Raw genomic sequence first — 25,007 nt, 5'->3', positions numbered from 1 at the left:
TTGCCTGTCTTCCACTGGAGACGACGCCGGTAAGGCCGTCCACTCCTGTATATATGCTTTTAGGGCATGTCCCAGCTGGAGATACCTCAACCATTCTCCCTGATTTAGGTCGTAGTCTTTTTGCAGATCTGTGAATGTTATGCAGGCTCTGCCCCTCCACACATCCCCCAGTTGTTCTAAGCCCAGTAACCTCCATTTGTGAAAGCCTTGCAGGTTGCCCCACCCCTTGAGTTGCTTACTTTTCCAGAGTGGCATCATTTCCGTAGTACCCCTTTCCACCTTAAGTGTTTGTGAGCAGAATTCCATGACTGTGAGTGTATGCGGCTACAGAGCCTCGACTTTCCCTGGGCTGTAAAGAAGGCGTGAGTAGCCTCCCTCTAATTTAAATTCTTATTTTTGGGACCTGTACATCTTTTTCATTAGAATTTCTAGAAATTGCAGATGTAATCCATAAGGTGGTTAAATGGTTGTAAGTCTGCTGCCAAATCTGTGCTGAAGTGGTGGTTAAGGATTCCTGCGGGGAGTTCTTAAGTCTGTTAATTAATTTGTTTCTAATTTAGGAACTCAAGGTGGGTTTTTAAAATGTATTAATATTACCATGTGCTGAAGTTGTATGGACTGAAAGTTTGCAGAAATCTGCAGTAATTACATATTTGAGTTGTACTGAGTGTGTTCGTAGTCTTGTGTGTTAGTGTATTTGTGGATAAGTTGTGGTGTATATTGGATGGAGAGAGCCATAGAAGAGACAAAAACATACCACATACAAATATTATGACCATTGCAGTTTTACATTGCTTATAGGAAGAATAACTTGTGCAGAATATCAACAATGAATGAATGTTTGGATTCCTAAAGAGCATTGTTACTCCTAGCAGTGTCCCGGCGCTAAATGGAAAGTAAGAGTCCGAGGGTATTAAGTCACCCATTAAAGAGTGAAAATCCAGATCTTACGTTGCATTCTAAAAGGCAGTTCATTGCCCACTTGGCATTATTCAGCAGGCAAACTGTTCCACGCTTGAGGGCCCAGTAGAGGGAGAAGGATCTGCCTCTGGTTTTTGTCTGCTTTACCCATTGAACCTTGGCATAGTGGCCGCTGATTTCTGAGGGTAGAGTAGAATGGAATCCTGGAGGACCGGTATTTTGGACCAGTCTGATACAGATCCCTGTGCATAAGGGCGAAGGTCTTAAACATGATGCTTTTTGAACAGGAAGCCAGTGCAGGTTATTCAAATGAGAAGAAATAGCGGCTGGCCTGGGTAATTGAAGAGCCAGACAGGCTGATGCGTTCTGTATAATTTGTAATTTCTACAGAAGGTATTGTGGGAGTCCTGCATATAGGGCATTGGCATAGTCCAATCTTGACACCACCAGAGCCAGGAAAACGGTAATCCTTGCCGGCAAGTAAAGGATTTTCAGAAATTGTTTGGCCGTTCTCATACCAAAGCATGTGCGGACTACTTTATTTGAATTTGTTAAGTTAACTGTTTGTCAATGTCTTATACCATGTACAGAGGAGGGCATAAAAAAAAGGAGATGAGGACGCAATTCTTCTTTATAGCCACACAAGCTGCAGGTCTCAATTCTATTTGGAAAAGAAGGCCAATTATATCTAAATTTTGCATAGGAAACAAACCAAATCTTAATCTAGGAACAATATACTTGCCTTAGTTGAATAATGAATAGGAGAGATAATCTTGTTTGTTTAGCCTCCTATATGAAGAGAGTAAATATCAGGAATGTTTTTGCTAACAAGGTCATCTGTATCATTCACCTTCACTAGCTCAGTCTTAAGCTTCCCTATTGCTCTGCAGTTCTGATGTGTTGTTTTTGGAGTGTTGTGGTTTACCAATTATCAAAAGGTACATGTGTTGCTATATTGCAATTGATTGGTTCATGCTGAAGAGAAAGGTAATATTTGATATTGTTTACTATAGTGGCGTAACACAGATCATGGTGGGAATTGGATAATAGCTTGATGCGAATCAGGAAAGTTTGTTTCTGGCAAATGAGGGGCTGTGAGGGTGTGAGGGAGATGTAGTGGCTGTGTGAGTTTTGTATTGCAGTGTATGGCTGATTGTAGAATGTATTGTGGTGTGCTGATATGGTTGGGGTAAGTAGGAAGCTGGCGGGGAAAGATAAGAATGGCAAGGTGTTGCGTCATGTGTGCAGAAGTGGTACGGTCAGTTGTGTATTGGCAACTGGGGGGCTATGATAGTCAGTTTGTGGATAATGCAAATGAAAGAGTCTGAATGTGGAGGGTGTGTAGTGATGTTCCGACATTTGAGATGTATGATGGTATGCAGTCGGCTTTTCCATTCTGAATTGTAGATTTATATTGTGTGATGTCTAGGGGCTTATGTCCAAGGAAGTGTAATGGGGTGCAGAGTTTGAAGGAAAGGGGGTGTGGGTTAGATGGTGGTTTATTGACACGGTAATGAGAGTAATGTAATGAATTTCAAGATATAGAGAAGGTGACTGAATAGGCGGGCATGGGTGGTGGAAAATGGTTGGAAGAGGGGTTTGGAAGTGTGGTTGGGAGAGGTAGCAGTTGAGAGAAGGGTCTGTTTTTGCAGGATGCATATTGGACTGGGGTTAGGAAAAGGTGAGAATATGCCAAGTGGAGGGACAGTGGGTACGGTGTGGCATAGGTACAAAGAGAGGCTGGGAGTGGCCTGGGCCTGTTTAAAGCAGAAGAGAGGATATTTTATAGTTTGGGTTCAAGATAGGACCTTTGTTTAGGCTGGATGGGAACTGTAGCAAGTGAGTCAGATTGCCCTGGATGGGAAAGGGAGGCCCGAGGGAACAAGAGAGGTTGGAGGGCAGAGAGGCCATTATGGAGCAGAGAAGTAAAGAGTAGTTGTATGATGGGTTAAAAAGGGAGAATGATGGTGGGAAAGTAAACAGGAGACAGATGAATCTGGGTGATTCTTGGTAGGGAAAAATGTAAGGGTATGAGATAGTAGGGTGTGAGAGATGGTGCAAAGGGAATGTAGGGAATAGGTGTTGGAGAGAGATGGTGTACAGATGGGTAGTTAGTAACTAAGAAGAGGAACAAGCGAGGGAAACTGGACGAGTGATGGTCGGGGCTAAAAAGCTAGCTTGTCAAGGGAGGAACAGAGAAGGCAGAGGATCCGATAGAAGAGAGGAAGTGCGAAAGGACATAAGTGTAGAGATGGAGAGTGATGTGGTGCTGTCCCTGAGTGATGTGGTGGTGTCCCTGAGTGATGTGGTGGTGTCCCTGAGTGATGTGGTGGTGTCCCTGAGTGATGTGGTGGTGTCCCTGAGTGATGTGGTGGTGTCCCTGAGTGATGTGGTGGTGTCCCTGAGTGATGTGGTGGTGTCCCTGAGTGATGTGGTGGTGTCCCTGAGTGATGTGGTGGTGTCCCTGAGTGATGTGGTGGTGTCCCTGAGTGATGTGGTGGTGTCCCTGAGTGATGTAGTGGTGTCCCTGAGTGATGTGGTGGTGTCCCTGAGTGATGTGGTGGTGTCCCTGAGTGATGTGGTGGTGTCTGTGAGTGATGTGGTGGTGTCTGTGAGTGATGTGGTGGTGTCTGTGAGTGATGTGGTGGTGTCTGTGAGTGATGTGGTGGTGCCCCTGAGTGATGTTGTGGTGCCCCTGAGTGATGTGGCGGTGCCCCTGAGTGATGTGGCGGTGCCCCTGAGTGATGTGGCGGTGTCCCTGAGTGATGTGGCGGTGTCCCTGAGTGATGTGGCGGTGCCCCTGAGTGATGTGGTGGTGCCCCTGAGTGATGTGGTGGTGCCCCTGAGTGATGTGGTGGTGCCCCTGAGTGATGTGGTGGTGCCCCTGAGTGATGTGGTGGTGCCCCTGAGTGATGTGGTGGTGCCCCTGAGTGATGTGGTGGTGCCCCTGAGTGATGTGGTGGTGTCCCTGAGTGATGTGGTGGTGTCCCTGAGTGATGTGGTGGTGTCCCTGAGTGATGTGGTGGTGTCCGTGAGTGATGTGGTGGTGTCCGTGAGTGATTGGTGGTGTCCGTGAGTGATGTGGTGGTGTCTGTGAGTGATGTGGTGGTGTCTGTGAGTGATGTGGGGGTGTCCCAGAGTGATGTGGGGGTGTCCCAGAGTGATGTGGTGGTGTCCCAGAGTGATGTGGTGGTGTCCCAGAGTGATGTGGTGGTGTCCCAGAGTGATGTGGTGGTGTCCCAGAGTGATGTGGTGGTGTCCCAGAGTGATGTGGTGGTGTCCCAGAGTGAAGTGGTGGTGTCCTAGAGTGATGTGGTGGTGTTGTGAGGCGTGCGGCGGTGTGAGGTGTGAGGCGTGCGGCAGTGTGAGGCGTGCGGCAGTGTGAGGCGTTCGGCAGTGTGAGGCGTGCGGCAGTGTGAGGCGTGCGGCAGTGTGAGGCGTGCGGCAGTGTGAGGCGTGCGGCAGTGTGAGGCGTGAGGCGTGCGGCTGTGTGAGGCGTGCGGCTGTGTGAGGCGTGAGGCGTGAGGCGTGCGGCTGTGTGAGGCGTGCGGCTGTGTGAGGCGTGCGGCTGTGTGAGGCGTGCGGCTGTGTGAGGCGTGCGGCTGTGTGAGGCGTGCGGCTGTGTGAGGCGTGCGGCAGTGTGTGGCGTGCGGCAGTGTGTGGCGTGCGGCAGTGTGTGGCGTGCGGCAGAGAGGGTGTGTGAGGGTGAGAGGGTGTGTGAGGGTGAGAGGGTGTGTGAGGGTGAGAGGGTGTGTGAGGGTGAGAGGGTGTGTGAGGGTCGGTGAGGGTGGGTGTGTGAGGGTGAGTGAGGGTGGGTGAGTGAGGGTGGGTGTGTGAGGGTAAGTGAGGGTGGGTGTGTGAGGGTGAGTGAGGGTGGGTGTGTGAGGGTGAGTGAGGGTGGGTGAGAGGGCATGAGGGTGAGGAGGTGTGAGGGTCCGAAGTAAATGGTGGCAGGGCAGACATTATTGCAGCTAGCAAGTCGAGTGTTTTCAAGATGAGTGTCCCTAGAGATAAGAGAACACAGCAAGAGCATTTGAGGAGCAAGGCTACTGTAAACATTGTCGGCATTGCTGTGGCATGTGGGGGCGGGGGAGTGGGAGCGCATTCCTTTGAAGTCTGATGGGGGCGGGGGAGCGGCTTGGGAGCGGATTCCTTTGAAGTCTGATGCCTAGGCTGATGGTGTTTGATGTGCACGCGCCTGCCTCACACGACTGCCTCACATGAACTGGACGTGATCCGCAGTTTGGTAGAGATTTTAAACTCTCTTAATCAGAAGGGGGAAAGGATCACTTGTCCTGCATAAACCTTGGGTTTACAGGTCGAGGAACTGGTATCTCCCAACAAATATGACCCTCATACACGTGTATGTTGGTAACTTCTCTTAAGCGATATATACTGTGTCCCTGCTTTGATACACGTGCGTGCGTAATCATTGGATCATTTTTTGTATTGTGCACCCTCCACCAGGAGGTTTTTGCCTTAGGTTTAAGACAGTAGTGATCGTGGAAAGTGGGGGGTCTAGTGGTGGTGTCGTTATTAAAAAGTCCGGACAGCCAGAAAAAGGCAATTTAATAAATCTGGATTCGGACTATAGATAAAATTCTGGATTCGGACTATAGATAAAATTCTTGGTGCACTCTTCGAATTGGTAAGGGATTCAAGTGCACTATGTATAAGGTTTAAAACCTTATAAGGTTTAAAACCTTATACATAGTGCACTTGAATCCCTTACCAATTCGAAGAGTGCACCAAGAATTTTATCTATAGTCCGAATCCAGATTTATTAAATTGCCTTTTTCTGGCTGTCCGGACTTTTTAATAACGACACCACCACTAGACCCCCCACTTTCCACGATCACTACTGTCTTAAACCTAAGGCAAAAACCTCCTGGTGGAGGGTGCACAATACAAAAAATGATCCAATGATTACGCACGCACGTGTATCAAAGCGGGGACACAGTATATACCGCTTAAGAGAAGTTACCAACATACACGTGTATGAGGGTCATATTTGTTGGGAGATACCAGTTCCTCGACCTGTAAACCCAAGGTTTAAGCAGGACAAGTGATCCTTTCCCCCTTCTGATTAAGAGAGTAAACTACGGAGACTGAAAGGATTCCCACTCTGCCTCCCCCATCCCTATGATTATACAGAGATTTTAAACTGCCTACTATAATCTCGCCTATCTATCCCTGCGGGATAGAATAGTCGAGACCTAAAAACACATGAAAGGAGAGCCAGCAATTGAGACACCAAACATTGAAGAAGTGGAAGCGAGGGTGGGGGTTACTATGTTACAGATTAAAGACAAGAGAAGCCAGGTTAGGAGTTAGATATTGAGACAGGAAATAAACACGTTTTAAACTACAGAGCAAGTGAAACACAAGAGGTGTTATGTGCGTGCCTCGTACTGATTCGTGTGTTTTAGATAACGATGGCGTGGAGAGACAGGCTGTTGAATCAATTGTAACATAAATGAGTCAACCTTATAGTTTATTTAGTAGCTGAAGATTGATATATATTTTTGTTTTACTGTTCTGAATCTGCGGGTTTTGGCGACGAGAGGGCTTTTAGATAAATGTATAATACTTCATCAAGATCAGTCTTGAGTCTGCTTTAAAGATTCCACTTCCACTGTGCTCAACATAATAGCAGAACAAGCAGCTCAGCCACACACACAAACAAATACAATAAGAAATAATGTCAAAAATACAATGGAGTATGCATACAAGAAAAAAGCAATTGCTTAAAGCGACACAATATGAATTATGCTTTAGACTAAATCCGGCCGTACCTTAATGTTTGTACTCGCAGCATTTGTCAGGTCTTTTTTTTAAGTTTGTACTGCAGCCACCTACATTAAACACCCTCTGCTCACATTTAATGTTTCTGCTTAGGCTGCCTTTGTGCCGGAGGGTGGTGGGTGCGTGGAAGCAACAACGGGAGCAAAGCAACAATTTTATTTAAAAAAAAAGTCACCACATTGAGATTCGAAGCGCAGCCATCTACATTAAACATCCGCTGCTCGCTCTCCGAAGTTTGTAGGGAGCCTGCGTCTCTGAAGTTTGTACGGAGCCTGCATCTGTGTGGGAGGGCGGAGGGAAAGACTGGAGCAAAGCAACAATTACCAGGTGTTTTCTTAAAGTTTGCACTCGCTGTATAGCAATTGCTTAAAGTGACGCAAAATGAATTATGCTTTGGACTAAATCCGGCCGTACCTTAATGTTTGCACGCGCAGCATTTGTGTTGGAGGGCAGAAGCAGCAACGGGCATTGCCTCTCTCTAAAGAACGAGACCTAGTGTATTTTCAATGCTTGTTTTATCGTATGCCATTGATTAAACGTGTACATTTGTTTTCACTAGTAGAAATTGATAATAACCAGATGGCACATACGATGAGATAGAAATTATTACTGGCACTTTTGGGGGTGTGGAACTGTTCTGGTCGGTTTTGTGGTTGGCTGGTGATCCAGTCACTGCATTACCACTGGGTTCTTGTCCATGGCTTTCATGTTGCACTCTGTAGTAGCCTGGTGCTCTAGTCCAAGTGAGTCGATGGAATTAAATTAAGGCTACAACTCCCAGAGTGCATTGTGTTAACTGAAAGCCCAGCACTAGAAACGTGAGGCCTCTACCAGCATGCACTCATGATTTGATCACGGTAAGTGTTGAGAGTTATACCTTAGCGATAGGAGACGAGGGAGGCCCTGAAGGAATGAATGGATGGATGGTCCTGGGAGCACAAGAGATTAAAACGGGTCGATGAATTACAACCCTCTAAATCGCTGATAGCCCTTGGCATGAGGCAGCAGGCGGGGATTTATCAGCAGGATGCACCTTCTGAATTATAGCTTCCTTCATCAGTTCCGTAGAGGGCAAAAGGTCCAATAGCCCGTGTTTCTCTCCCTTCCTGAGCTACTAAACAACTTTCTTCAGGTTATGATGGATGGTTTCCACGTCTTTTTGTTTTTTTAATTACTTGCAATGTATTGTTTTCTCCCTGGAATGTGTTTGTTTTACCAACTTGGGCTTCTGTGTTCTTCGCCGCAACAAATTGTGTGCACCTTCCCACAACCTAGCCTTGTACTAACTGTGATATGTACTGCATGCATTTATTTGACTTTATGTGCAATTATATATAGAGTGGACATTTCCCAAAGGTGCCAGAGTGCTTTACAAAAAAACAATGATGGTTACATTGTTGAGTATCTGCTCACTTTGAACGTTCCGCGGTTTGCATTCTGGCTTTTGTAGTTCTAGGTTTCTGTTGTAACCTCTAGGGATGTAAGAAGTTGTGTTGAAGGGGTAAGCGGTTGAGGTAGGTGAAACCTGTCAGTGTTGAAGTCTGTTGTTAAACATTTTGGACCTGCCAATTGTGAGGATGTGACTTAACGGCTAGAGCGGCCGACTTCGAAATTGGCAAACTGTGTTCGAGATTGGTGTCGGCGTAAACATCCTGTGATTCTGGGCAAAACAATTAAATCTCCCTGTGCCTAAAAAAACTTAAGTGTCCTGCAACTGGTGCTCATGTAAAGCGCCATGATGCCTTTGGGTCGAGTTCAAGCTATATAATAAGAAAACTGCAAAATAATAAACTCGCAAACATTTTTCAGCGAGAAGACTCCGGGGTAGACTTACTACAAAAGCGTTTATTGCGCATAATGCAGACTCCGACGGCATTATATGCTTTGTAGCCCGATTCTGTACTCTGGGAAAGAGTGGGTTCCGTGCCCTACCATGTATTCCTGTGGAGCACTTTTATTCCAATTACAGGCACTTACAAAAGGTACATGCTCTGGCGTGAGAGGCAGCTACCATCCCTAGTGAATATGGCTATTTTTTTAAGCAAACGCCTAATGCCTCGCCTCAGCTGTGGAAGCGCTACATAAATAGGAGCGCATTATTGAAGGCTTGGAGTGAGGCGAGATCGTGGGCTGCAAATGAACGCGCTCGCTTGGTTTTGTCCGTATGATGTCACTACACGCCCTTTTGACTAGTGAGAGTTCTTTGTCCTGAGGGGTTGGGGTCTGGGAGGTCTTGAGGCTTCCCTCTGGAGTCTCTGGGGGAGGGAAGTTTTTCCAGCTGCTGATGCACACGCTGTCCCTCCCTTTTGTCCTTGGGCCTTGAAAGGAGATATCAGTCTTGACGATGCAACAGACGCTTGTGTAACCACTTGGCGCACTGCATGAAAGTTTTCGTGAACTCCTGCAAGTATGAGGCCTCGGCTTCAGACAGAGGGGGCAAGGGAGGGAAGGGTGGGCGCCTGGGGTCTGCAATCTGCACTGCATGTATAATTGACTGTGGAATTGTGGAAACCTTCAGGCACAGTAAGTCTACTGGGGCGTTGTCACTTCTACATGACAACTGTCAGTGATCACGTCACAGGTCCCTCACGGCAGAGTTGATAGCCTGCAAAATGGATGAAATAAAAGCACGGCGCAAGCTAAACTGAAACGGAAGGAAATGGATCACACAAATAAATGTGTGGGTGGTGGGACGACGGATCGGGGAGATAAAGTGATTTCCGAAATAAAATTAACAAGCTCTTGGCATTGCGTGGCGGGGGCGCGGGGGAGCAAGGGAGCGGCGTTCCTTTGAAGTCAGAAGGGTGGGGGGAACAAGCATATGGTGTGGGAGGGAACGAGCATATGGTGTGTGAGCGATAACGAAAGTAAGAGGGGGAGCAGGAAGTGGCCGAGCGCGTGCTGCGAAGCTTCGCGCTTGAATGCCTCACATGCACTGGGCATTATCCGCATTCAAAAGGATTTGCTGGTGGCCCTCTATATCTCTCGCCAGCAATGCGCAAGCGCATTGGCAGGCGAGACCTAAAAAGGGGCGTGATGGAGGGGGTTATGGAAGTGAAAGGGGGCATGCTACAATATGGGATGTATAATGTGTTGTGAGTGCTGGATGTTACATTGTCTTAGTGTAAGGGATTTGATATGATTAAGAATGTGAGGTTTCAGTTGCATGTGAATGGGATAGTTTGGGATTGTAGTTGAGTGAGGGGACGGGAATGAGGAAGCATCAATAGAGAGCAAAGGGTGAGAAGATGGAGAGACCGAGGAAGTGGAGATGGAGAAAGGAGGTGATCGTAGACATTTCACAGGGCCTGTGCCAAAGCCAGGCAGAAACCACCACTCTAGTCAGGATAAGGGAGTTACACTCCTAAAATAACCCCTGCTCACCCCCTTGGTAGTTTGGCACGAGCAATCAGGCTTATCTTAGAGGCAATCTGTAAACAATTTGCACCTAACCAACAGTAATACAGTATAAGCACTACAAAAGGACACCACACCAGTTTAGAAAAATATCCAATATTTTTATATTCTTAAGACTATACCAAAAATGATTTAAAAAATCACAATACAGTACTTAAAAATCTTCAATTGTTAAAATATGCTTGAAAACAGTTGTTTGATGTCGATAGCTTCGTCTGGGGCTATCACAGCATCGCGAGTAAACAAATCCAAACATTTCTGGCTGACCGCGGTGTCGCAGGCCAGCTACGGCGCCGGGAAGACCTGCAAACAGTACCTTTTAGAAATGCAGGGCGTCAGCGACCTCTCGTCGAGCTTCCGAAAGCACGGCGTCTGCAGGCGTCAGTTCCAGAGGTCGGTGCAGGAGTCGTTGGGGCCCTCAAAGTCACATGTGTTGCAGTCAGGAGTCAGGAGTGCAGGCGTCGGGTGCTGCGGTGCGAAGTTCAGCGGTGTGACGTGCGGTGCCCTCAGGTCGTGGTGTAAGCAGCGGCTCGGTGGCGGTGTCAGATGATGTCGTCGGTGAGACCAGGGTCGCGGTGCGGAGTGAATTGTGCTCGTCGCGATGCTGGCAGGTCGTGTGCAGGCAGCGTTCTCCTCGTTACTGAAGCACTGTTGTTGGCTGACAAACTGAAGTCCATGGCGCCGGCGTCGGTAGGCCAAGGATGCGGTGCAGGATGAGAGCGGTTTGTCGTGTAACTTTATGAGCGGTGCCCGCGAACAACGGTGCAAGCAGCCGCATCGATTTTGGCATGGAGCGTCGACGAGGATACCAAGGTGTCATCATTAAGTGAGGCGGTGCGGAGTTCACAGGTCAGATGCAGACCAGGCACTTTGAGGTTCAAGGAAATCTACCCCTTCCCCAATTGCAGCCCAGGTCTATTCAGCCCTTTCCTGGTCCAACGAGACTCTCTGGAGCCACTTCTGCTCCCCAGCCTTCTGTCTTCCAAAACCCAGACAGGCAATCCACATTCCAGCAGAGGCACACAGGATGACTGAGCAAGTAAATACCTACTTTCTAAAAGTGGTATTATTCAAACACAGAATGTAAACATCACCTTCTCTAAAAGATGCATCTTTATATTCTGAGTTAAGGCATAATAAAGTTTATTTTCCTACCTAATTCCCCGGGCCAGTTATGATTATAAGATGTTATAAACAAACTCCCCATTTTGTCCTATGGGGAACAGGTAGCCTTGCAATACCGAAAAATGAAATTGGCCGTAATTCACTATCAGGACATGCCACGCACACCAGGGCACGTTCTACCTTTCACATACACTGCACCCGGCCCACAGGGGTACCATGGCCCTACCTTAGGGGTGGCTGACATGTAAGAAATGGGAAGGTGAGGGACTGGAAAGTGTGTGCACTGGCCAAGTTGACATGGCAGTTACAAACTACGTGCAGACTCCGCAATGGCGGATGTGAGTTGCCTTTTCAGGGCTATTCACGTGGGTGGCATATAAATGCTGCAGGCCCACTAGTAGCATTTGATTCACAGGCCCTGGCACACTCAGTGCACTTTACTAGGGACTAACAAGTAAATCAAATATCCAATCATGGAAACACCAATCCATAACACAATTTACCACAGGACCACTTGCACTTTACCACTGATCAGCAGTGAGAAAAGTGCGCAGAAACACTACGCCAACAAAAACAGTCAAAATCGGGAGGTCAAAAAGCAAAAACTCAGGGGAAACACACCAAAAGATGCCAAGTCTAACACCTGTCCCCTCCAGCTGAAAATAGGGAGAACTACCCACCCTCCTGGTAGTTCTCTTCACTAAGGCAAAAGAACCTGGACAGACCATCTACATTGGCGTGTTCTATGCCAGGACGGTGTTCCACCGTAAAGTCCATTCCTTGTAGGGAGATGGACCACCTCCACAGTTTTAGATTCTCACCCCTCATTTGCATCAACCATCTGAGGGGCCTGTGGTCTGTCTGAACCCGGAAATGAGTTACAAACAGGTATGATCTCAGCTTCTTCAGTGCCCAGACCATAGCAAAAGCTTCCTTTTCTATGGCACTCCACCTCCACAAAGTGCGCAGAAACACTACGCCAGATAAATCGGAGTCAAACCCGGGAGGTCAGAAAGCAAAAACTCAGAGAAAACACACCAAAAGATGCCAAGTCTAAAAATTACAATGAAGGGAAGCAAGGTTAATTGTGGAATACACTGACAAAAGGTATGCTAGGTAAGAGTGGTTCGAAGCAGGGAGAAGAGATCCTAAGGTCCCCATCACAAAACCATGTCTCTCTCCCCTCCCACACCTTCAAGTGGTTTTCTTTGATTGATAGTTGCAGAATGTATCCATCATCTTCATCTTTACCTGCTGAATAGTCTGTGTTGTCAGTAAATGTCACTGATCTCCACTTGTCACTGTGCTCACAGACCTTTGCAAGAACCTTATTCTACCTCAACGAGCTCAGGCAAGCATCTGATGCACTGACTACTTTTTCATGGACTCTGCTCTAGGACATGACCACCTTCATACCCACCATTTCAGCCATTGTTTTTTTTTTTGTGACGCTAAGAAAAAGAACCCTAAAAAATTGAAACATTTTCTACATTTCTATGGGAATATCCACACCGTTAGGACCTTGTAGAACCAGAAATCAATCAGTTTTAAGCACAGAATGAATAGCTGTGAGTTTGAGGTGTGTGTGTCCTGTACCCCAGGGCCTATCTACCAGCATTCTAATCTGTAGGCACTGGACATATTTGGCTAAAAGTCCAGAAAAACACTAGCTTCCTGCAGAGGACACTTCTGATAAGATTCCCTTAAAAAAGGAGGAGGACATGGCTACTAGCCCTGCCTATCCTGCTCCACAACCCTCTCCACGTCCACCATCTTCTCCACAATTAATAATTGAAGATCCATTACACATAACACCGGAGGGATCTCCACATACAGATACAGATGTGGATCAGAGTGATGATGATACTTATTTGCCTGCAGACCCATGGAATGATTACACCATTGACCCTCCAGTAGACAATGAGCTAGACCTTTATCCTGCTAAACCGTCTCCACCTGATGATAATTTGCTGCTCTAGCAACAAGCAATTGATAAGCCAGAGTATCATGGGATACCATTACATAAAGAAACATTAGAAGAGGACTTTCTATTTGAAACACTTGAGTCCACACATAGGTCAAGTCAAACACTCCCTGTGCTTAAAATCATGATGAGGCATGCAGATGATATCTTTAGAGACCCTTTCAGAGCACGTATGTTAACTCTAAGTGTAGACAAAAAATATAAACCCTCACCATCTGTTCCTGTGTTTATGAATGGACAATTACCACTTGACTCCCTAGTAGTGTCCAGCGCTTTCAAAAGAGCTAACTTACAAACCTATGGGGGTGCACCTCCCCGAGATAAAGAATCCAAACTTATAGATGCCTCTGGAAAACAAGTAACTGTTCAAGCCGCTAACCACTGGTGCATCGCTAACATGTAGGGCCTACAAGCTAGGTACAACAAGGAACACTGGGATGAGATGGAGCAACTGCTCCAATATCTCCCAGACGAACACAAAAATAAGGCACAGCAGTTAGTTGAAGAGGGGAAAACTCATCTCTAACTCCTCGATAAGATGTGCATTAGACGCAGCTGACACAGCAGCTAGGGAGATCAATACCAGCATTCTCCTTCGAAGGCATGCTTGGCTTAGGATCTCTGGGTTTAAGGTTCAACAGTGATTTTTGAACACTCCCTTTGATAAAGGACACCTGTTTGGTCCTATAGTTGATCAATCCTGAGAAAAGATGAAAAAGGACATTGAAGTAGCAAAATCCATGGGAGCGCTCCAGTCCCCATCTAATAGAGGCTCCTTTCGCTGCCCATTTTACAGAACAGGGTCCAAATCAACATCCCCAGACCCAAATGATTACTCTTACAAAGGTAACAACCAATCCTTTTCCTCTAGAGGTTTCTGCACAGGAGGATATAGAGGAAACAATTCCAAAGGCAGAGTTAAAGGTGCCAGAACACATAACACCCCTTCCCCTAAATAACAGTGACTTGCCCACACTTCCCTCCCAACACTCAACACCTGTGGTGGGGAAGACTTCAACAGTTTCTCAGTTTTCAGCAATCTATACCAACCGACAAATGGGAACTAGACCTTATCCATAATGGTTATTGTCAGGAGCTCACCTCCAATCCAGCAATCATCCCACTGTTTGTTCACAAACTGTTGTCAGACCATTTGCAGTTACTCAAACAGGAGGTGCAATCTCTCTTACAAAAGGAAGCCATAGAACCAGTTCCATTTCAGTACCAAGGTTCAGGGATTTACTCTCTCTATTTTCTATTTTCCAAAAAGGACAGTTTCTTAAGACCAATTTTGGATCTCAGAGAGTTAAACCAGTACATACTGTCAGAACATTTCCATAGGGTAACGCTTCAACAGGTTCTTCCTCTCCTACAGCAAGGCAATTTTTTGTCCACACTGGACTTAAGACGCATATTTTCACATTCCCATACATCCAGCCCATCAGAAATGTCTCAGATTTGTGATAGTAGGCAAACACTAACAGTTCAAAGTACTTCCATTCGGGGTAACAACTGCTCCAAGGGTATTTTCAAAATGCCTAGCAGTAGTAGCAGCTCATCACAGAAGACAACAAATTCATATATTCCCCTACCTAGGCGACTGGCTCATCAAAGCCAGCACACACCAAAAGTGTTTACCAAACACTCAAACCATGCTCTACCTACTCAACCAATTGGGTTTTTACTGTCAACATTCAAAAGTCTCACCTACAGTCTTCACAGATACAATCTTATCTAGGAGCCACTCTCAACACTCACACGGCTCTAGCCTTCCCCAATGCAGCCAGAATTTCCTCTATCCAAACTCTATTGCTACAGTTTCAAACCAAACCTTGCCAGCCAGGACTTTCATGCGGCTACTGGGAATGATAGCGTCCGGCATTGCAATAGTACCTCATGGAAGACTACACATTTGTCCTTTACAAAAATGCTTAGCACGTCAATGGAATCAGTCACACAGTCAATTAACAGATCTAGTGTTGGTGGACAGCCGCACCATCGCTCTCTGCAGTGGTGGATCCCACAAAATTTATCAAAAGGGTGGCATTTCATCGACCCTGTTCCACAAGTCGTGCAAATAGCAGACACATCTCTAACAGGTTGTGGTGCACATCTCCATCATTACACAATGCAAGGTCTATGGGGCAACAAACACAAACGTCTCCACATCAACTTTCTGGAGCTACTGCAGTGTTTCTAGCGCTGAAAGCTTTTCAGTCTCATCTCACAGGCAATGTTGTCCTAGTCCGCACGGACAATATGACAGCCAATGTATTATGTACAAAAACAGGGGGGGGGAACACTCTTTCCAAAATTCACGCCAGTCTCAGACAATTTGGAAATGGGCAATCAATCACAATATTCACTTTCTGGCAGAAAACCTCCCAGGAGTGAACACTCAAATTACCGACCTCCTCCGCAGAAGAAGACAGCAAATACACTAGTGAGAACTTCGTCCCCAAGTTCTCCTTCCATACTTTCTACAGTGGAGAAACCCACAAAGAAATCTGTTCGCCAAAGTAGACAAGCAAAATGCCCAAACTTCACCTCCAGATTACCACACCCTATCTCCAAAGGCAATACCCTATGGATGAATTGATGAGGGATATTTGCCTACGCTTTTCCGCCTCTCCTACTCCTTCCGTTTTTGGTTCGGAAACTCTGGCAAACATCACTGACACTGATTTTAGTAGCTCCCACATGGGCCAGTCAAACACCTTCCAGTTAGAACTCTCAGTAGTTCCACATCAAAAGCTACATCTCACCTCCAGTAGCCTCACTCAGAACCATGGAGAAATCAAGCATCCAAATCCTAAGGAGCTCAACTTAGCGATTTGGTTCCTGAAGTCATAGAGTTTGGATATTTAAATTTGCCGCCTGACTGTATGACTGAAAGAAGCTAGTGAACCTAGTACCAGAGCTTGCTATGCAGCAAAATGGAAACGATTTGTTGTTTACTGCAATAACAACAACATTCTACCTCTAAATGCTTCTGTTCAGAACATTGTCTGTTACCTTTTAAACCTACAGCAATATGGGCTAGCTCACACATCTATTAGATTGCACCTTGTAGCATTAGCTGCGTATTTGCAAAATAGACAACATTTGTCTTTGTTCAAAGTTCCTGTCATCGAAGCATTTATGGAGGACTTGAAAAGCGATATACCACCAAGAATTCTACTGGCACCAGTGTGGAATCTTAATGTTGTACTTACAAGACTTATGGGTCCACCCTCTGAACCACTACATAGGTGTCCTTTACAGTTTCTTTCTTGGAAAGTTGCATTCCTCATTGCAATCACTTCATTAAGGAGAGTTGGTAAGCTACAGGCATTAACTTTGGAAGAACCCTTCTTTCAGCTCCTTAAAGATATGGTAGTTCTTCGCCCCAATCGCAAATTCCTTCCCAAAGTGATTTCTGCTTTCCATAATTACCAACCTGTGTTCTTTCCTCAGCCTGATTCAGTAGCAGAATGAGCTCTTCACACACTTGACGACAAAAGAGCTTTATTGTACTATATTGAAACAACAAAATATTTTCGTAAAACAAAGCAACTGTTTGTTTGATTTTCACCACCTCAGAAAGGCAATCCTATTTCTAAATCTGTCATTTCAAGATGGATTGTTAAGTGCATTCAAATTGCTACACAAAAGCTAAGAGAACTTTATCTATACCCCCTAGAGCACATTCTTCTCGCAAATTGGGGGGCATCCATGGCCTTTTTTAGGTAACATTCCTATAGCTGACATTTGTAAAGCAGCATCATGGTCTAAGCCACTCACATTTACCAAACACTTTTGTGTGAATGCACTAGCATTTCAATAAGCCAATGTAAGACAGATAATGCTAAAAACACTTTTCCAGACAACTGCAATATTTACTGGTTAGCCACCGTTTTGGGAGAATAATGCTATATAGTCTATGCAAAGCATGTGTATCTCCAGCACACATGACTCAAACGGATTATGTCACTTACCCAGTAAGCATCTGTTCTTGGCATGTAGAGCTGTAGATTCACATGCACCCACCCTCCTCGCAGGCACCTGTAGTTGTGGCAGTTCTCATTATTTACATTATCTACGTATGGACATCTCTTTATTACACTTGCTTACTCCATTCTCACCTTCTTGCGGAAAAACAATCTAACAATGGAGTAGATGCCCATGCACTTTATCACCGAAAGAAGGAGTCAACCTGTCTTGTGACTGGAAAGACTTCTTCGAAGAAAAATAACTTGCAAACATCTAGACCCAACACTAGATGTCAGGAGTATGCAAACATGTGAATCTACAGCTGTACATGCCAAGAGCAGATGCTTACTTGGTAAGTAACATATTCCTTACTCTGTAGTTTAACCGTCTTTTTCTGAAAACTTGTATGGGATAGGTATTTAAACATTCTAAAAGGCCTGAGGCGCTCTTGCTAAGAGGAAACATGTGTTGGCTGTTTCTGGATTGGGCTCCGTTTGAACTGAGAAGATTACATTAAGGCACCAATTATGCTCACATGCTGTTTATACTTTATGGGCCTGACAAATATCTATGTATCATTAACATTTTTTCATTAAAAAAAAATATTTATAAATTGAAAAGTTTTCGCAAATTGTTCTGCTTTTCAGTGCTCTAGACTAGCATGCAATGTTAGGAAGGTTTTTTTGCCTTCTGGCAATTTCCATTACTTCACTTTTTGCCGCAGAAGTGATGGGCATTGTAGTACTCTTTGACATTTAGAATTGACCACAATTTGGGGGGGGGAGTGGGGGGTTTTAGTTGCTAGTTGTACTGTCCCTCTGCTGCAAATTGTAATAGTTAATGATCTAATATATATTTTGGTTAATTGTTCCCAAAGTTTGGATAAGCTTGGGCAATAAGATGAATATAAATGACAACCAATTCCCAATAGTGCGTTTCTTCCGGCATTTTCCTGAAGTAGGGTGACTGATGTCATAACAATGGTATTTTATTTACTTAAGACTAGAGAGAACAGTTGGATAGTGACCTGCCCAAAGAGCTAGCCTGGGAACAGATACCATTGTGCCGACTGCGGAGATAACATCAAGAGTATGCCCATCTTTTGTGTACATAAAACTAATTGAGCAATACATTTGCGTTTATATGTATTTCTTAGTACACTGCTAATTTTTTACATTATGTAGGAACCAGTATTGAAACATCTGCTATTAATTAGATACTCTATTGCTTTTACTCGAGCTTGGCATGGACTGCTTAATAACTCAATTCAAGAAATTTCCAACTGTAAAACATGGACAGAAAATGGAGGCTGCCCCCTTTAAGAATATAGTTCTGGCATCTATACATCCATCAACAGTTATTCGTACTTTTCTTTGCTTCCTATATGATGAGTTTCCTTAAAGAATCCTGAAATTCCCTTTTGAGCATGAATACCTTCTTTGATTTTGTTTTCTACACGTGATCATTTAGTTTTTTTCCAAATTGTAGATATTCATCACCAGCAAGGTCTTGCCACACATTGCGAAATTAAATTTACGTGAGTGCCTTTTGCAGCCTAAAAGGGAACTCCAGCCTCAGAATGTATTATTATAGGAAGTACCTACCTGAATGATGGCTAATTTTTTTTTTTTTATCCCGCTGAAGTTTAGAGTATGGCTTAAAATCAATTAATGCGAATAGTGTTCCCTAAATCAAATTACCTATGTAATATGTGGCTCAAGCACTTTACCAGCTGCTGTCTTAAAACCTTTTATCGAATGTTTTTACCTGAAGAAATGTTATGGTTTCATTTCTCTGGGATGGGGCAGGCTTTTTAAACAGTGTTTTATAATAATAAAGTTAAACAGTGAAATTTCAAACCGAAAAGTCAAGCAACTGGTATTTTAATTTTTTTTTATATATTTAGAATATACCCTATATATTTTTTTTATTTTAAATATTTTCATAAATATGTAAACAACTAATTAAAGACAATGAATATAATGAATATAAATTGATGTGTTTTTGCACCTACCATTAATATTGCTCTTCACTATTAAGTATCAAAGCACACAAACATGTTTTGTCAATATTATCTGTTTTAAAAATTAACTATGATTTTCCTGTTCTTCCCATAGGTAGAAAAGCTTAATATGCCCGTAGAGAGAATGAGAATGCGTCCATGGCTAGAAGAACAAATAAAGGGCAGCACGATACCCGGGCTCAATTGGTTAAACGAGGTAAACATTATCTTTCTCTACAGACCAGGGTGCCCATTTGTTAGTTTACACATGCTGTGATGCTCCTTGACTGATTTGCCCAAGTATATTTAAGTGAATGATCTTAGAACTGAGGTAGTAGATATTGTTCAAATACAAATGAAAGTGGGAATAAATATGAAAGAGCCTTCGTTAAAAGCTGTTCTTTGCAGTGAGTTGTTGTGGTCATCGAATATTCAGTTTTATCTAAGCAGTATTTGAATTTGTCGTTGATGAAACCTGTTGGGGAATTTAAATTTGTTACACAACATGGTAATTTTTAAAATACCAACATCAGCAAAGAAAAAACACATTATGTAGCAGTATTCTGCTAGGATCAAGCACTGCACAATTCATTGCTAAGAAAAGTGAATACTTCAAACTGCTTTGACTTTTGACCACTTTAAACGGCGCTGACACAACTGTTTCTTTTACACCAAGTACTAAATAAATAAAATTAAATATACAAACCAGTTAATGTAATATGACCTACTGTCTGTGCACTCAGCTTATGCTCTCTTTTCGAGTCCAATGCTAGGTTTACGTGTTCCTTGGCCCATGGCCATGTACCCCAGGAACCACAGGGTAGGCTGGCTGAGCTTCAGTAGGGGCCTTCAGGCTTATTTCTAGCTAGGATAATGTAGACCGCATTCTTCTACGTGTTCTGGAAGCTCCAGGGGCAGCAAGATCCATGCTGATCTGTGTCCAGGCGGTGTCGATGTATGCTGGTTTGTTTCCAGGAAGTGTTAAACAAGGTGGATAGAAGTACCATATCGTATGTTGCTACCCAGGCAATGGACTATGACCTTTGGTGGGTTGAAGCCAATGCATGCATCAAATTCAAACTGTCTAGCCATTCAGGCTGGGGTAGAATCAAAAATGTCCTAGCTTTTGCCACGGAAAGTTTCCATTCTATTAAGAACATGGAGGCCAGGATTACGCTATTCTTTCTCCTTTAATTTCAACAGCAACCATTTTAAACAAACAACAATCAACACAAAAACTTAATCTCCCATGAAGCCTGAGGAAAAAACCTTCAAGTTCATAATAATGTGTCTCATCCAATCAGGCGTCTCCTGGCTCCATAACTGTTGTTGACCCATGCTGGACTCCCTCTTTTTTCCTGCGACAAAGCCGACTGTGGAAGTTCCTTAATCCTGTTTCGAGGATTCTGCACCTATGGATGTAAAAGGAATCATATTATACTCCGAGCAGTGAAGCTACCTCACAAAGCATTTACACTCCGCGTGAAGAACCAGGAAAACGCTTTACTTACATTCCGACGTATGCCTCAAAACCCAGGTAAGTACAGATTTATCATGCGGGCGGGCTAATCCTGGCCTCCGTGTCCTTAATAGAATTGAAACTTTCCTGCTACAAAAGCTACGAAACTTTTCATTCTATGTCAGGGCACGGAGGCGAGGATTAGGCTACTTCAAAGCTTATCCACCACTAGGGTTTCGATGGAGAAGACTAGTTAACAGTAAAACCTCTTGAAGGTTGAGTCTGACGACCAGTCTACTACTTTCAAAATAGCCTCCAAGCTCTCCAGGATGGGGTGATCACCACCAGCTCAGCCCTTCGACGGTGGACTTGGGTCGTTAACTGCATTATCATGGCGAAGGGGGGAAGGCATAACTTTGTTCCGGCATCCAATCCTGAAGGAACGCATCCATGGATGTCACCACCGGGTCCGGTCTCCAGTTGAAGTACCAGGGAAGCTAGTGATCGAGACGAGACGCAAACAGGATGCTGGAGAACGACCCCCAAAGATCCAGAAGGACCTGGAACACCGGGGGGAAAAGCCTCAATAAGCGTGAGTCCCGCAGGTGACGAGACTGCCAGTCTGACACCTGTTTGGGCACTCCTAGTAGATGCTCCGCCATCACAGAGACCTGATTTGACAGACCATATTCACAGAACTCCTTGACGAGGTCTGCCAGGGCCTTGGAGCGAGTCCCTCCCTTGTGGTTTATGTAGCGGACTGCCGCCACGTCCATTTTTAGGAGGACGCAAGATTGGGCTCGGTCCTTGGTCCACCTCCGGACTGCGAAGGAACCCGCCATCAGCAATTGATGTGAAGGAATCGCTCCACGGTAGACCAACCTCCGCCTGTAGTGAACTCTCCCCAACCTGAACTGCTGGTGTCCGACTCGATCACCAGGTCCGGTTGGGAACCGAAAATGGCACGGTCATTCCATGCCTACATGTGGGAGAGCCACCAATGGAGGTTGTCCTTTGCTTCCTCAAAGAGGGACCTGCTGGGCGTAAGTTAAACCCATGCGCAGGTGAGATGCTTTGAGTCTTTGGAGGGCCCGAAAATTAAGGGGACCCGGGAAAAAGGCCTGGATTGAGGCTGACAGCAGGCAGACTACTCTTGCAATGCTGCACAGAGAGGTCTGAGGTTTCCGTAAAATCTGCCGTATCTTGTGATGGATTTTTGCCATTTTCCTGGATGGGAGGCTCTGGGTTGCTTCCACAGTCAATCACAAAACCTAGAAAGGTGATCGAATGAGAGGGCAGAAGACAGGACTTCGCCTGGTTAATCATGTATCCCAGCGATCGGAGCAAAGTCACTGCCGAGAAGTGAGAGCCGTAAAACTCCACGTGGAACTCCTGCACCGTTTGGAGCACCAAAGCGTCTGCCGTAAGGGCCCACCCGTTGTCTAGGAATTACACCTGCCTGCCCACCAAGCACCGACATGAGATAAGAAAAGAACTCACCGTGGGAGGGAGGGAGTGTAGGAGAGTAGGGTCTGCTTCCTATAGTTACCCCCACTTTTTGCTATGATTCACTGGTTTTTAGGTTTCGACCTGGCGAAAAGCTGCGCCGCGCAGCTTTTCGGCGCAGGTCGAAATCTTTTGAGTTACACTGTGTGCTTTAGTTCAGCCTCTCTCTTCCATTGGCTAGCTCCATAAATGGAGGCTAGCCATTGGAAGAGAGAGGCGTCTGTCATTCACCAAGGCGATTGGTGGGCGTTCCGTAGAATTTTTCCCTTTTGCCTACGTCATGCGGCGGTGGGCGTGTTTATTTTATTTTTTTTCTCGGCAATGCGGCCGCCATTTTTTCGTGGAGCTGGGGCGGATGGGTCGATCCTACATCCTGAAACATCAAGGGTGGTCTGCTCGTCTGTCTTGCCCAACAGCTGGAGACTTGTTCTGTCCAGAGATGCCCTTATTTTATTATGTTTTATCCTTGTCTGGTTTTCTAGTGATGGTAGCTTTCCACTCCACTGGGCAGACAATGAGCACACAGCCACACAGCAGCGGTGTTTTTTCGCGTGGCAGTGGCAGTCGCGGCACTTCCTGATGAGCCCAGCAGCTCACCTCGCATCGCTGTCCTCCGTCCTTATCGTTCTCTCTAAGCACTCTCTGCCACAGAGCAGCAGAACCGCAGAACCGCTGAGCCTCCTCTCCGCCTCCGCCCTTGATGGTGCAAAGCAGGGCAGGGCAGGCGGGCAAACCGCAGACCGCTTGCCGCACCGTACCGCTGAAGGAGTCGGCAATCAAGCAGTGAGCGGCGGCAGCGATGGCACAGCAGGGCGCCTCAGCCCAGCAGCTCACTTCGCCTCGCCAACCTCCGTCCTTATTGCTCCTTATCGCTCTTTCCCTCACAGCGGCAGGCTGGGCACGGCAAGGCTGACTGTACCATGCCACGCCGCAGAGCAGCAGAACCGCTGAACTGCAGAGCCTCCGTCTCCGTCTCTCTCTCAGGCGTTACGAAAACAAAATTGTGAGGGTGTTGTATAGCTAATAAGAAAACATATTAAAGACATGAAGCATAGGATAACCATTTGCATCTGTAATTGACAGGTAGCATGTGAGCACATGCTTCCTATTTATAGATTCCCAATTCTTCGTAGTGTTAGGAATGACACTCTTTTTACTGATAGATGCCCTGGCTGCCTGTTGATCTGCAGCTATTATCTAACTACCAGGCTCCATGTCTGTGAAAATAAAAAAAACTGTAATGAGTCGTGGAAAGGTTGTTATTATTATTGAAGAAATACTAAACAGTGTTCTTGAGGGGAGGGGCAGTGGCCCAAAATCCTCCATAAGATAAGTATGGCAGCACGCTAGGTGGCTGCAGGAGGTAACTAGAAGGGGTAGGGGTGTGGCCACCCACCAGGTAAAGAGGGATTCAGAAGGCTGTGAAGCACTAGAAGAATAATCTAGGCCCTGAGCAGGATTCTTTGCCCATGCAAGTACTGCTCTAATGAGGGCAAGAGCACTGGCTCTTATACCTGAGGTAAATCAACGGGCCCTGCACAGAGGCAGCAAAGAAACTAGTCCAGCAGACTAATGCAGACAGAAACGCCCTCAAATAATTACGGGCGGAATAAACTCATTGAGTCGGCCCGGGCCGTCTGCCTCATGCAGGGTTATTAACCCCACAAGTCTTACCCCACAGGGTGTCTCGCTCCAGGCCGAAACGGGCCCTCACTGTGACAGCTAAAAAGCAGGCAGAGGAGCTCAGTTTGTAACCGTAACTGACATGCCCTCCTCACAGCGCTACGGCAATCAATCACTGAGACAGAGACGAGCCCTTTAGCGGACGGCGGACCGCCACGTTCTCCGACCCCGCTGAAGAGAATAATTAATGACAGGTATGGCTGCGGAACAGTGATGAAGCATTCCCGCGGCCGCAGAAGCGAAGCAGAGATGTCGCACAAGAACCTGCAAAAAACAGTCTCCATTCCAAATGGAAAACATACAGTTAGGAGAGATCAAAGAGAAACCAGCAGTTTTAATGCAATGGTTTCGCCTTTGGAAAAGTTAGAGCTATTGGCATTGTAAATGTCAAAATTTTAATTTATGTGTTTGTTTTGAGAATAGCAAAATAGATGGCATTGTCATTTAAATTGCCATTAGTTCTAACTTTTCCAAAGGCGAAACCATTGCATTGAAAATGCTTGTTTGACTTTAATCTTGCTGTGGTCCTGCTAATCAGGCCCACAGCCTAGCTGTTCTCTCTCTAAATTAATACCATGTACTTTAGGTACATACCAGATTGGTTACTGGGTCACCCTTGTGAGCCCCTGTATATGGTACCTTGGGTACCCAGGGCATAGGTTCCCCCCAGGCCTACCAGGGGCTGCAGCATGTATTGTGCCACCCCTGGTTAGCCTTCCAAACTGACACCACAGGTCTGTACTTACAGCCTGATTTAAGGTGGTGTAATCACCCCTTACTTTGATATAGTATATCTATATCTACCTTATATATAGACACATAGTAACCTTTAAGTCACTCCTATGGCAGGTCTTGACAATCCTGGAGGCAGAGTGCTGGGTTTTGTGTGAGAGTGTGCCCTAGCATGAGCTGAACCCCTCTGCAGCTTTCGAAACCATCTCCTTAAAGCTGTTCTATGATGTAGCCATACCATATACTCTTAAGTGCATTATAATCCTCATGGTTAATGTTAACTTTGGTTTGGCTTTATCAAAACATGTTGTGTAAGGTGTCAAACACTTTGGAATACTACACCCCCGCCACTTCTGGCGGCGGGGGTAGCATTTTACCCTTCTAGAGGGAGAAGACATGTA

The 25,007-nt window shown here is 45.6% G+C and overlaps 1 protein-coding gene across 3 annotated transcripts in view; it reads left to right on the top strand.

The window, feature by feature from the left end:
* The window catches only part of IRF2 (interferon regulatory factor 2), a 319,691-nt gene that overhangs the window by 87,051 nt on the left and 207,633 nt on the right, over nt 1–25,007 (top strand). For all 3 annotated transcript variants that reach the window (XM_078678011.1, XM_078678009.1, XM_078678010.1), the window contains one exon: nt 19,342–19,443. In XM_078678011.1, the coding sequence (XP_078534137.1) occupies nt 19,342–19,443 (102 nt within the window). The remainder of the gene's footprint in view (nt 1–19,341; nt 19,444–25,007) is intronic.

The sequence above is a fragment of the Lissotriton helveticus genome, chromosome 2_2 (assembly GCF_964261635.1).
Source record: "Lissotriton helveticus chromosome 2_2, aLisHel1.1, whole genome shotgun sequence".
NCBI lineage: Eukaryota > Metazoa > Chordata > Amphibia > Caudata > Salamandridae > Lissotriton > Lissotriton helveticus.
The sequence above is the reverse complement of the archived record's forward strand: the minus strand, read 5'-3'. Positions and strand labels throughout refer to the sequence as shown.